This window comes from Chiloscyllium plagiosum, unplaced genomic scaffold (assembly GCF_037043375.1).
Source record: "Chiloscyllium plagiosum isolate Xiang-an unplaced genomic scaffold, Cpla_swu_hap1 HiC_scaffold_30, whole genome shotgun sequence".
Classification (NCBI taxonomy): Eukaryota; Metazoa; Chordata; class Chondrichthyes; order Orectolobiformes; family Hemiscylliidae; genus Chiloscyllium; species Chiloscyllium plagiosum.
Genome location: NW_028270168.1, coordinates 53,914,421 through 53,928,581, shown reverse-complemented (window position 1 = coordinate 53,928,581; position 14,161 = coordinate 53,914,421). Strand labels below are relative to the sequence as shown.

At 44.5% G+C, this 14,161-nt stretch overlaps 1 protein-coding gene across 1 annotated transcript in view; it reads right to left on the bottom strand.

Moving 5' to 3' along the window:
* The window catches only part of kcnq4 (potassium voltage-gated channel, KQT-like subfamily, member 4), a 789,375-nt gene that overhangs the window by 165,507 nt on the left and 609,707 nt on the right, over positions 1-14,161 (bottom strand). Inside the window, exon 4 of the mRNA XM_043717965.2 lies at positions 634-809. Within this exon, the coding sequence (XP_043573900.1) occupies positions 634-809 (176 nt within the window). The remainder of the gene's footprint in view (positions 1-633; positions 810-14,161) is intronic.

Here is a 14,161-nt window from a genome sequence, read left to right as displayed (position 1 = left end):
ATTTCAATGGAAGCAAACATCAGGAGGTATGTTAAACAGATGACAAATTGATCTCATCCATTTTATACATTAAAGCAAAGTTAAAATTGTTCCCACAATCAGAAGGACACTAAGAAAATTGTAGAACGACAAAAATCTCTAGAAATAAAGATTACACAGAGGGCTGTATAAAGGGAACACCATACTAGTTTGGCTGTCCCACATTTATTCTGCCAAATATTAAATCTGGAGGCCAAAAATGAGAAAGCATTCCTTTCTCAAACTGAAAATAACTACAATAACAGCTACAATTTGTCACCATCAGTTTTGGATTTGGGAGTTGGAAAAAGTTAAGTAATTACTCGTTCTTAGGATCACCAACTGACCACTGTTGCATAGCAATATCTGAGCATCGTGAATACTTCTGGTTGTGAAGCCCTTCAAGGTAACTTGTTCAATGAATGACCAATTCAAACAGAAATGTAAGGAAAAGGCATTTGACTGAAGGACTGTAGTATCTGTCCCTCTGGAAATAAGCCCCTTGCAGTCGCTTATGCCTTCAGAAAAGGTGGAGAGAAAATTAGCAAGGAAATATTGCGGCACTGAGGTTAGGTAGAATAAGAAGGAAAGGGAGGTGCACAAAGCTAGACTGACCTTACTGTGAGCATACACAACAGATCCCAACAACTTCCAGGTTCCACCCCTACGATCCATCCGTACCATCCGAAGAATCTGTAGGAATCTCATGCTACGAAGTGCTGAAGTGGCAAAGATATTTCCCTTAGTCCCAGCAGCTATCACAGCAACAGAGGCAACAAATACAATAAAATCTGAAAAGTAGAAATGAGATGAAAATTAAGATTTGAAAGTTGAAGTTATCATTGTTCGAGTCACCTCCTTATGCATCTGAACATCTTGACTTGTGCAATGGTATGGATTACATGGATACTTTCACCACTCCAGAACCTGCCTACTGATCATTCTCTAAATATAAATCAAAGCAGTCAATCATTGGGAGATTATTTGATTATTTGTGACCAGCAAAATGGAGTTCAAATAAATAAAACATGAAACTATAGAAGCGGGATATCTGAAAAAAAACACAGAAATTACTGGTGAAACATATAAAAAATTTTCTGAGCAGCTGCAGGACACTCTTAAAAGGGAGTGCAAGCAGCCAGAAGTCATGGCATCATCGGACGAATGAAAAGAGTGACAAGGTCTTGCAAGGGGAGTTAGCACTAAGTTGAAAAGAAGAACCTCTCAGTATTACTCCCCGAGTCATGTGCTAATGAGGCGAGGAGCAGGAAGATGGTACAGTTAAATAAAGAGCTAAAGAGCTGGTATAAGAGGGAGGACTTCAGATATCTGGATCATTTGGATGTCTTCCAGGGCAGGTGGGTCCTACACAAGAGGGACAGGTTGCACTGAAACTGGAGAGGCACCAATATCTTTGCTGGTGTCACTTGGGAGGTTTAAACGAGTGTGGCAGGCAAGTGCGAATCAGAGCAGTAGGACAGCAAATGAAATGACCGAGAAAGATTTAGAGACAAAGGTCAGTAAGGCTAAGAGGAAGGACTGACAACTGAAGATGGTGTGACTAGCAGTCTGAAGTGTATTTATTTTAATATGGGGAGCATGAATTTAGACCTTGGATTATTACATACAAGTGTGGTGTTGCAGCTTTTACAGAGACTTGGTTGAGATAGGGAAAATACTGGTATCTTAATGTTCCAGGATTTAGATATTTCAGGCAGAACAGAGAAGGATGTAAATGAAGTGGAGGAGTTACATTACTGATTAGGGAGATATCACAGCTGTACTGAGGAAAAACACCTCGAAGGGCTCATCCAGTGAGGCCATGTGGGCAGATGTCAGGAATAGGAAGAGTGCAACCAGAGGGCTTCCAACAGCCAACAGGAGATACAGGAACAGAAATGTGGCCAGATTATGGAAAAATATAGAAACAAGAGGGTTGTTGTAATATTTGATTTTAGTTTCTCTCTATATCGACAGGGACTCCCTTAGTAATCTAATTAGTAAGTTTATTGGGGAAGCTGCAGATGGTGAGAAGGATTGCCACAGGATACAGCAGAATATAAATAGGCTGGAGACTTGGGCAGAGAAATGGCAGATAGAATTTAAAATGGACAAATGCATGGTGATGGGTCTTCAAAGGTCTAATGCAAGAGGGAAGTAAACAGCAGAACACTTAGAAACATTAACATTCAAAGGGATCTAGGTGTACAGGTCCACAATTCCCTGAAGGTGCCAATACAAGTGGATCAGGTGTTCAAGAAGGCATATGGTAGGGCAGAGAGTATAAACATTGGCAAGACATTTTGCAGCTGCAAAGAATATTACTTAGGTCACATTTGGAATATTGTGTACAGTTCTGTCACCACACTACCAGAAGAATGTGGAGGCTTTAGAATGTGTACAGAAAAGGTCTACCAAAATGTTGCCTGGTTTGGAGGGTATTAGCTATGGGGAGAGATTGGGCAAACGACTTGGTTTGTTTTCACTTGAATGTCGGAGGCTGAGTGGTGATCTGATAGGAGTTTACAATATCATGAGAGGCATGGATAGAATGGATAGTTGGAGTCTTTCTCCCAGGGTAGAAATGTTAAGATTAGATTAGATTAGATTACAGTGTGGAAACAGGCCCTTCGGCCCAACAAGTCCACACCGACCCGCCGAAGCGAAACCCACCCATACCCCTACATTTACCCCTTACCTAACACTACGGGCAATTTAGTATGGCCAATTCACCTGACCCTGCACATCTTTGGACTGTGGGAGGAAACCGGAGCACCCGGAGGAAACCCATGCAGACACGGGGAGAACGTGCAAACTCCACACAGTCAGTCGCCTGAGGCGGGAATTGAACCCGGGTCTCTGGCGCTGTGAGGCAGCAGTGCTAACCACTGTGCCACCGTGCCGCCCCCTGCTGGGGACATCGGTTTAATGTAAAAGGGGGAAGTTTAAAGGAGATGTGAGAGGCAAGTCTTTTTTTATGCAGAGGATGTTAAGTGCTGAATTGCGCTGCCAAAGGAAGTGATAGAAGCAGATACAATAGTAACGTCTAAAAGGCATCTTGATAAATACATAAACAGGCAGGGAATAGAGGCAGAGGTTTTCAGGTTAGAAAGAAGTCATGTATCGGTGCAGACTTGATGGGCTAAAGTGCCTGTTCCTACTGATCTCTGCTAGGTCTGGCAAAATCTGTGCAGAGAAAACAGAGTTAGCATTTTGAGTCTGGTGATGAAGAATTTTGCCAGCAATTTCTGTTTTTGTTTCAAACTGAAGCTCAGTCCTATTGATACTCGAGCCTTTAAAAGTCTGTAAATGCAACGAGGGCTAAAAGATGTGGAGAATTTTGGGATTCTCAGAAAACATTATTACGACTATAAAACTAGATAACTGAAATTCAACACAATGAGGGTTGTAGGGAGCAGGAATGGTTTATAAACCCCTCCATGAAAGAAGAAGAGTTCAAAGCAGCAAGGTTCAGGGGTTTACAGATGAAATGGAAAGACAAGGAAGATTGAAATGCAGAGAGGTTAGATATCATGCATAAGATAACAAATACTTATAGCCTACCACTGAGGTATAAAATGTGTGCTGTTGTTCACCTAGTAGAAGCTACCTATTCTCTGCAGTAAAAAAAATCAGTTTAAACTTCAAGAAAACTAGTTACCTTTCCTGCTACAGTTGCTGCGAGTTGCAATTTTTGAATTGATAAATCAGAAACATTTTCCAAGTTAATCAGTCGCTCTGTACTTATTAAAAACCAATGGAAGGTTCCAAAGACAACCAACATAAAGGGCCTGGTTAGCCAAAGTAGGTCCATCTCAACACTGGAGTCAGGAAGCCAAGACCACTGAATTAACTTTCCAACTTTTCCGTTAGCCTCCCAAAAATCTATTATCCCTATTAGTTTGTGAAGGTAAGGGGGGGAGTTAAGGTCATTAGAGTTTTAGTTAGTAATGTTATATATTCAAAGTTTGTGAGAAGATTTGTAGCTTGGGTGCTCGTTGCTGTGGTTCTGTTCGTCGAGCTGGAAGTTTTTGTTGCAAACGTTTCGTCCCCTGTCTAGGTGACATCCTCAGTGCTTGGGAGCCTCCTGTGAAGCGCTTCTGTGGTGTTTCCTCCGGCATTTATAGTGGCCTGTCCTTGTCGCTTCCGGTTGTCAGTTTCAGCTGTCCGCTGTAGTGGCCGGTATATTGGGTCCAGGTCGATGTGTTTGTTGATGGAGTTTGTGGATGAGTGCCAAGCTTCTAGGAATTCCCTGGCTGTTCTTTGTTTCGCTTGCCCTATAATGGTAGTGTTGTCCCAGTCAAATTCATGTTGCTTGTCGTCTGCGTGTGTGGCTACTAGGGATAGCTGGTCGTGTCGTTTCGTGGCTAGTTGATGTTCGTGGATGCGGATCGTTAGCTGTCTTCCTGTTTGTCCTATATAGTGTTTTGTGCAGTCCTTGCATGGGATTTTGTACACTACGTTAGTTATGCTCATACTGGGTATCGGGTCCTTCGTTTTGGTGAGTTGTTGTCTGAGAGTGGCTGTTGGTTTGTGTGCTGTTATAAGTCCTAGTGGTCGCAGTAGTCTGGCTGTCATTTCAGAAATGTTCTTGATGTATGGTAGTGTGGCTAGTCCTTTAGGTTGCGGCATGTCCTCGTTCTGTTGTCTCTCCCTTAGGCATCTGTTGATGAAATTGCGAGGATATCCATTTTTTGCGAATACCTTGTATAGGTGTTCCTCTTCCTCTTTTTGTAGTTCTGGTGTGCTGCAGTGTGTTGTGGCCCTTTTGAACAGTGTCTTGATGCAACTTCGTTTGTGTGTATTGGGGTGGTTGCTTTCATAGTTCAGGACTTGGTCTGTGTGTGTGGCTTTCCTGTGTACCTTAGTGGTGAATTCTCCGTTTGGTGTTCTCTGTATCCTCACGTCTAGGAATGGGAGTTGGTTGTCCTTTTCTTCCTCTCTAGTGAATCGGATTCCTGTGAGTGTGGAGTTGATGATCCGGTGTGTATTCTCTATTTCCGTGTTTTTAATGATTACAAAGGTGTCATCAACGTATCTGACCCAGAGTTTGGGTTGAATTTGTGGTAAGACTGTTTGTTCTAACCTTTGCATTACTGCTTCTGCTATGAGTCCCGAGATCGGTGAGCCCATGGGTGTTCCGTTGATTTGTTCGTATATCTGGTTGTTGAATGTGAAGTGTGTTGTGAGGCACAAGTCCAGTAGTTTAAGTATGCCGTCTTTGTTGATGGGTTCAACATCCTGTTGTCTGTTATGTCTGTTCAGCAGGTTGGCTATTGTTTCTCTGGCTAGGGCTTTGTCAATAGACGTGAACAGTGCCGTTACGTCGAATGAGACATGAATTTGACTGGGACAACATTACCATTATAGGGCAAGCGAAACAAAGAACAGCCAAGGAATTCCTAGAAGCTTGGCACTCATCCACAAACTCCACCAACAAACACATAGACCTGGACCCAATATACCGGCCACTACAGCGGACAGCTGAAACTGACAACCGGAAGCAGCAGGGACAGGCCACTATAAATGCCGGAGGAAACACCACAGAAGCGCTTCACAGGAGGCTCCCAAGCACTGAGGATGTCACCTAGACAGGGGATGAAACGTTTGCAACAAAAACTTCCAGCTCGGCGAACAGAACCACAGCAATGTTATATATGCTAATGATCGATATCAGTTTATCTGTAGCTATTCTCCAATTACTTCCTATAAATAGTTGGTAGACTGGGTCTGTGGCAGGTAGTGAGGAAACCATACTTGCTTTCAGTGAACAGTCAGGCTGCCAAAGCCAAATCAAAACAGGCAAAAGATGAGCTGGGAGAACTGGCTTTCATTTTACAATGTTTTTTTTAAATCTTAAAAGACTTTTGCCTGAGACAGTATCTGTTAGTTAGAATCAAACTGGCTCTAAAGCACTTCAAACCTAGATTTTTCAGCATCTCTCAAAAAAAGACCAAGGACACCATAATCTTGTTAAAGTAGCAGCATCATCACACCTGATACATAGGAAGATGGTCATGGTTGGAGGTCAGTCACCTCAGCTCCAGGACATGTCTGCAGAGTTGCTCAGAGTAGTGTCTGAGGTCAAGGACCATCTTCAGCTGCTTCACCAATGACCTTCCTTCCATCTTAAGGTCAGAAGTGGGGATGTTCGCCAATGATTGCACAACGTTCAGCACCATTTGCGATTCCTCAGATGCTGAAGCAGTCCATGTCCAAATCTGTCCAACAAGATCTGGACAATATCCAGACTTGGGCAGACAAATGGCAAGCAACATTTGCGCCACACAAATGCCAGGCTATGACCATCACCAGCAAGAGACAATCTAACCACCACCCCTTGACAGTCAGACTGCCAAAGCCAAATCAAACCAGGCAAAAGATGAGCTGGGAGAACTGGCTTTCATTTTACAATTTTTTTTTAAATCTTAAAAAACTTTTGCCTGAGACAGTATCTGTTAGCTAGAATCAAACTGGCACTAAAGCACTTCAAACCTAGATTTTTCTACAATGATGCTACAATCACTGAATCCTCCACTGACAACATCTTGGGAGTTATCATTGATCAGAGACTGAACTGGACTCACCACATAAATGCAGTGGCTCCAAGAGTAGGTCAGATGCTAGGAATACTGGTGCTGGGTCCACTACTTTTCATCATTTATATAAATGATTTGAATGTGTGCATAAGAAGCAGATGACACCAAAATTGGAGTGTAGTGGACAGCAAAGAAGGTTACCTCAGATTACAAGAAAATCTTGATCAGATGGGCCAATGGGCTGAGAAGTGGCAGTGGACTTTAATTTAGATAAATGCGAGGTGCGGCATTTTTGGAAAGCAAATCTTAGCAGGACTTATACACTAAATGGTAAGGTCCTAGGAAGTGTTGCTGAATAAAGAGACCTTGGAGTGCAGGTTCATAACTCTTTGAAAGCCAAGTCGCAGGTAGATAGGATAGTGAAGAAGGCGTTTGGTATGCTTTCCTTTATCGGTCAGAGTATTGAGTACAGGAGTAGGTCATGTTGCGGCTGTACAGACATTGGCTTGGCCACTTTTGGAACATTGCGTGCAATTCTAGTCTCCTTCCTAATGGAAAGAAGTTGTGAAACTTAACAGGGTTCAGAAAAGATTTACAAGGATGTTTGCCAGCGTTGGAAGATTTGAGCTACAGGGAGAGGCTAAATAGGCTGGAGCTGTTTTCCCTGGAGCTCACTGGTCTGTAGTTCTCTAGCTTGTCCTTACCAACTTTCTTAAACAGTGGCACCACATTAGCCAATCTCCAGTCTTCTGGCACCTCACCTGTGACTATCGATGATACAAATATCTCAGTAAGAGGCTCAGCAATCACTTCTCTAGCTTCCCACAGAGTTCTAGGGTATACCTGATCAGGTCCTGGGGATTTATCTACTTTCATGCTATACTATATTGGGTCACTGTGTGAAGAAGTTTCTCCTCATTTCTCCAAAACGGTCTGTTGCATATCTTGAGAACCCAAGCTCTTGTTCTGGACCAATGCTTGCTTTCACCAATTCGTTACCACTCTCTGAGAGATCTCTGTCAGTTACATCCTCTCAAACCCTCTCTGATATTAGTTGTTGCTATCATTACATTGGGAGTACATGACAGATAAAATTTAGTGTACACAAGTATAAAATGGTTCATTTTGGCAGAAAGAGGCTGAGGAGTGACGTTATAGAGGTTTATAAAATCATGAGGGGCATGGATAGCATAAATAGACAAAGTCTCTTCTCTGGGGTGGGGGAATCCAGAACTAGAGGGCATAGGTTTAAGGTGAGAGGGTAAAGATGTGAAAGAGACCTGAGGGGGGATGTTTTCACACATAGGGAGGTACGTGTATGGAAATGAGCTGCCAGCGAAAGTGGCTCTTGGCTAGTACAATTGCAACATTTAAAAGGCATCTGGATGGGTATATGAATAAGGATATGGGCTGGGTGCTGCAGGTGGGACTAGATTGGGTTGGGATACCAGGTTGACATGGATGGGTTAGACCGAAGGGTCTGTTTCCGTGCTGTATATTCTCTGGAATTCTCTACACAGAAGGCGGTAGAGACTAAGTCACTGAATATATGCAGTTCTGAAGAAAGGGTTACTGGACCCAAAATGTTAACACTGCTTCCTCTCCACAGATGCTGTTAGATCTCAAGAGAGAATCAGTCATGATCATGTTGAATAGTGAAGAAGACATGATGGGCTAAAAGGCCTACTCACAAGGAAATGCAGCACAGACCCTTGGGTCCAACTCATCAGCGCCAACCAGACACCTCAATGTGACCTATTCCATTTACCAGCACCCGGCCCATATCTCTCTAAACCCTTCCTAGTCATATATCCATCCAGATGCTTTTTAAATGCTGTAATTGTAACAGCCTCGACCTCTTCCTCTGACACCTCATTCCATACACACACCACCCTCTGCGTGAAAAAGTTACCCCTCAGGTCCCTTTTTAAATCTTTTCTTTCTCACCTTAAACCTGTGCCCCCTAGTTTTGGATTCCCTCAACCTAGGAAAATGACCTTGGCTATTCACCCTGTCATGCCCCTCATGATTTTATAAACTTTTGGAAGGTTACCCCTCAGTGTCCGATGTTCCAGGGAAAAAAAAACCCAATCTTTTCAGCCTCTCCTTATAGTTCAAACATCATAGAACATAGAACAGTACAACACAGGACAGGCTCTTCAGCCCATGATGTTGGGCTGAGCATTTATCTTCATCTAAGATCAACCTAATCCTCAATTTACTGCCGTCCATGTGCTTGTCCACAGTCTCTGACCCTACTACCATCACTTGAAATGCATTCCATGCATCCTTCACCTCTGTGTAAAGAATCTACTCTGACATCTCCCCTATACCTTCCTCCAGTCACTTTAAAATGATGATCCCATGTGAATGTCGTTTCTGCCCTGGGGAAAAGTCTCTGGCTATCTACTCTACCTATGCCTCTCATTACCTTGTACACCTCTATCAAGTTACCTTCTTCTCTTCTGTGTGAAAAGTCTGAGCTCACTCAACCTCTCTTCATAAGACAAGCCCTCCAATCCAAGCAGCATCCTGGTAAATCTCCCCTGCACCCTCTCTAAAACATCTACATCCTTCCTATAATGAAGCGACCAGATCTGGACACAATATTCCAAGTGTGGTCTAAACAGGACTCTATAGAGCTGCAGCAAAACCTCGTGGATCTTAAGCTCAATCCCCTTATAAATGAAAGCCATCACGCCACGTGCCTTCTTAACAACCCTATCAACTTGTGTGGCAACTTTGACAGATCTATATACATGGACCCCAAGATCTCACTGTTTCTCCACACTGCCAAGAATCCTGTCTTTCACCCTGTATTCAGCATTCAAATTCGATCTTCCAAAATAAATCACTTCACATTTATCCAGGTTGAACTCCATCTGCCACTTCTCAGCCCAGCTCTACATCCTGTCAACATCTCCACAGATGCTGTTAGATCTCAAGAGAGAATCAGTCACGATCATGTTGCAACAGCCCCTGACACTATCTACAACACCACCGACATTTGTGTCATCGGCTAACCCACCCTTTCACTTCATCATCCAAGTCATTTATAAAAACTACAAAGAGCAGAGGCCCAAGAACAGACCCCTACGGGACACGACTGGTCACCGACCTCCAGGCAGAATACTTTCCATCCACTACCACTCGCTGTCTTCTTTCTGCCAGCCAATTCTGTATCCAGACAGCCCAAATGTCCCTGTATCCCATACCTCTTAACTTTCGGAATGAGCCTACCATGGGGAATCTTATCAAATGCCTTATTGAAAAACATATACACCACACCCACCGCTCGACCTTCATCAACTTGTCAAATCACATCCTCAAAGAACTTAATAAGGCTTGTGAGGCATGACCTGCCCCTCACAAAGCCGTGCTGACTATCTTTGATCAAACTATGTTTTTCCAAATGGCCATAAATCCTATCTCTCAGAATCCTTTCCAGTACTTTGCTTACCATAGACATAAGACTGAGTTGTTGTGGTTCTGTTCGCCGAGCTGGGAATTTGTGTTGCAGATGTTTCGTCCCCTGTCTAGGTGACATTCTCAATGCTTGGGAGCCTCCTGTGAAGCACTTCTGTGATGTTTTCTCCGGCATTTATAGTGATTTGTACCTGCCGCTTCCAGTTGTCAGTTCCAGCTGTCCGCTGCAGTAGCCAGTATATTGGGTCCAGGTCGATGTGCTTATTGATTGAATCTGTGGATGAGTGCCATGCCTCTAGGAATTCCCTGGCTGTTCTCTGTTTGGCTTGTCCTATAATAGTAGTGTTGTCCCAGTCGAACTCATGTTGCTTGTCATCTGAGTGTGTGGCTACTAAGGATAGCTGGTCACGTTGTTTCGTGGCTAGTTGGTGTTCATGGATGCGGACCGTTAGCTGTCTTCCTGTTTATCCTATGTAGTGTTTTGTGCAGTCCTTGCATGGGATTTTGTACACTACATTGGTTTTGCTCATGCTGGGTATCGGGTCCTTCGTCCTGGTGAGTTGTTGTCTGAGAGTGGCTGTTGGTTTGTGTGTTGTTGACAGCCAGACTATAACAACACACAAACCAACAGCCACTCTCAGACAACAACTCACCAGGACGAAGGACCCGATACCCAGCATGAGCAAAACCAATGTAGTGTACAAAATCCCATGCAAGGATTGCACAAAACACTACATAGGACAAACAGGAAGACAGCTAACGGTCTGCATCCATGAACACCAACTAGCCACGAAACGATGTGACCAGCTATCCTTAGTAGCCACACACTCAGATGACAAGCAACATGAATTCAACTGGGACAACACTACTATTATAGGACAAGCCAAACAGAGAACAGCCAGGGAATTCCTAGAGGCATGGCACTTATCCACAGATTCAATCAATAAGCACATCGACCTGGACCCAATATACCGGCCACTGCAGTGGACAGCTGGAACTGACAACCGGAAGCGGCGGGTACAAATCACTATAAATGCCGGAGAAAACATCACAGAAGCGCTTCACAGGAGGCTCCCAAGCACTGAGGATGTCACCTAGACAGGGGACGAAACATCTGCAACACAAATTCCCAGCTCGGCGAACAGAACCACAACAACGAGCACCCGAGCTACAAATCTTCTCCCAAACTTTGAATAAGACTGAGTGGTCTGTAATTACCAGAGATTTCCCTATTCCTATTCTTGAACAGAGGAACAACATTTGCCTCCTTCCAATCATCCAGTACTACTCCCGTGGAGAGTGAGGATGCAAAGATCATCACCAGAGAAGCAGCAATCTCATTCCTCGCTTCCCGTAGTAACCTTGGATATATTGGTCTGGCCCTGGGGATTTATCTATCTTGATGCTTCCCAGGATTTCCAGCACATCCACTTCCTTAATATCAATCTGTTCAAGCCTATTAACTTGGTACACGGTGTTCACACCATAAACAAGGTCCCTCTCTCTAGTGAATACTGAAGCAAAAATCTCATTTAGGGCCTCCCCTATTTCTTCAGACTCCAGGCACAAGTTCCCTCCACTATCCCTGATCAGCCCTATCCGTTCTCTGATCATTCTCTTTAACACCATCTTTTCTATAGAAGGGTGACGAGAACTATCTGCAGTATTGTACTTCTGCCACAGTTTTCTATATTTCTATGAGAAGGTTAGGGAGGTAGTTCCCGAGTTTAGGGTTTTTGCAGCTAATGGAGAGTGTTTAAAATTGAGGTTGCTCAAACGCTCACAACTGGAGGAACAAAAGTACCTGAAGGGTTGTGATGCTGCAGGAGATTATAGAGATATGGTGAATTCCCAGGAGAGATGCTGCATGGTTCAGATACAGAAATAGTTACTTCCTCTATGATTTTTTCCATCAAAATAGATACAACACAGGTGAGACAGAGAATTAAACTATTTCTGCGGGTTCTGGACAACATTACCAGAGCAGTGGGTTAGATACTGAGTAAAGATTTCTTAAACTGCCCCATTAAACTCTTCCAGTTGTTACACAGAGAGGAGAGATAACACAGATGGTTCCTCTCTGATGCACTCTCTACTGACTGAAGATAGTGCACTTTTGAAAGCATTTTAATGCTGATCACTGAGAACAACCAACAGTTTTTCATGAGTTTAGAAGAAAAGTATCCACATATATGCAATACATTCATTTAAACACTAATACAGATGCTTACACCCCCAGGAAAAGCTCAAAATTCCAAAATTAGCATGCATTTCAATCCTAGGATCTCAATACTTCTTTGTTCCATTTGTTTTGCGCTCATGTAAAGGCTTGGAATGAAGCAGGCCTGTAAACCTTTGACGAGGCAGAAGTGGGTAGTGCAGATGCTGGATATTCGAGTCAAGATTCGAGTGGTGCTGGAAAAGCACAGCAGGTCAGACAGCATCTGAGGAGCAGGATTATCGACATTTCGGGCAAAAGCCCTTCATCAGGAATGAGGCTGGGAGCCTCGAGGGTGGAGAGGTAAATGGGAGGGGGGTGAGGCTGGAGAGAAGGTAGCTGAGATTGCAATAGGCGGATGGAAATGGGGGTAAAGGTGATAGGTCGGAGAGGAGGGTGGAGTGGATAAGTAGGAAGGAAGAAAGATTGACGGGTGGGACAGGTCATGAGGACAGTGCTGAGCTGGAAGGTTGGAACTGGGCTAAGGTGGGGAGGAGGGGAATGAGGAAACTGGTGAAGTCCACATTGATGTCATGGGACTGAAGGATCCAGAGGCAGAAGATGAGGCGTTCTTCCTCCAGGTGTTGGGTGGTGAGGGAGTGGCTATGGAGAAGGCCCAGGACCTGCATGTCCTCAGCAGAGTTGGAGGGGGGAGTTGAAATGTTGGGCCATAGGGCGGTGGGTTGACTGGTGCAGTGTCCCGGAGATGTTCTCTAAAGCACACTGCGAGAAGGCGTCCGGTCTCCCCAATGTAGAGGAGTCTGCTTCGGGAGCAACGGATACAATAAATGACGTGTGGAAGTGCAGGTGAAACTTTGATGGATGTGAAAGGCTCCTTTGGGGCCTTGGATGGAGGTAAGGGGCAGGTTTTGTAATCCCTGCGGTGGCAGGGGAAGGTACTAGGAGGGCACAGTGGATTGTTCAGGGGGCGTGGACCTGTCCAAGTAGGCGTGGAGAGAATGGTCTTTACACAAAGCAGATAGGGGTGGGGAGGGAAATATATCTCTGGTGGTGGGGTCCATTTGTAGGTGGCGGAAATGTCGGCGGATGATGTGGTTTATGCGGAGGTTGGTGGCTTGGAAGGTGAGGACCAGGAGTGTTTTGTCCTTGTTGCGGTTGGAAGGGTGGGGTTTGAGGGCAGAGGTGCGGGACGAGAATGAGATGCATTGGAGGGCATGTGGGAGGGGAAATTTTGGTCTTTAAAGAAGGAGGCCATCTGGTATGTTCTGTGCTGAAACTGAGCCTCCTGGGAGCAGATGCGGCAGAGGCGGAGAAATTGGGAATACAGGATAGCATTTTTGCAGGAGGCTGAGTGGGAGGAGGTGTAATCCAGGTAGCTGTGGGAGTCAGTGTTGTGTCAGTCATCCTTGATGGAGATGGAGAGGTCCAGGAAGCGGAGGGAGGTGTCAGAGATGATCCAGGTAAATTTAAGGTCTGAAGAAGTGTTCAACTACCGCATGGGGGCACGAGGTGGTGCCGATGCAGTCATCAATTTAGTGGAGAAAGAGGTGGGGAGTGGTGCTAGTGTAACTACGGAAGATGGACTATTCTACGTAGCCAACAAAGGGACAGGCATAACTGGGGCCCATGCGGGTGGCAATGGCTATCCCTTTTGTCTGGAGGAAGTGGGAGGATTCGATGGAGAAATTGCTGAGGGTAAGGACCAGTTCAGCCAAACGAATGACAATGTCAGTGGGAGGGTACGGGTAGGGATGTCTGGAGAGGAAAAAATGGAGGACTTGGAGGCCCTGGTCGTGGCGGATGGAGATGTAGAGGGACTGGATTCCAGACATAGTATTCCAGCTGTGGTCTGACTAATGCCTTGTAGAATTTTAACAAGAGCTCCATCCCCTACCTCTATATATATATTTTAAATTCTTTGAAATAAAGGCCAACATTCAACTTGCCTTCCCTACTAACTAATGAACATGATTGCTAGGTTTTTTTTATGATTTATCCA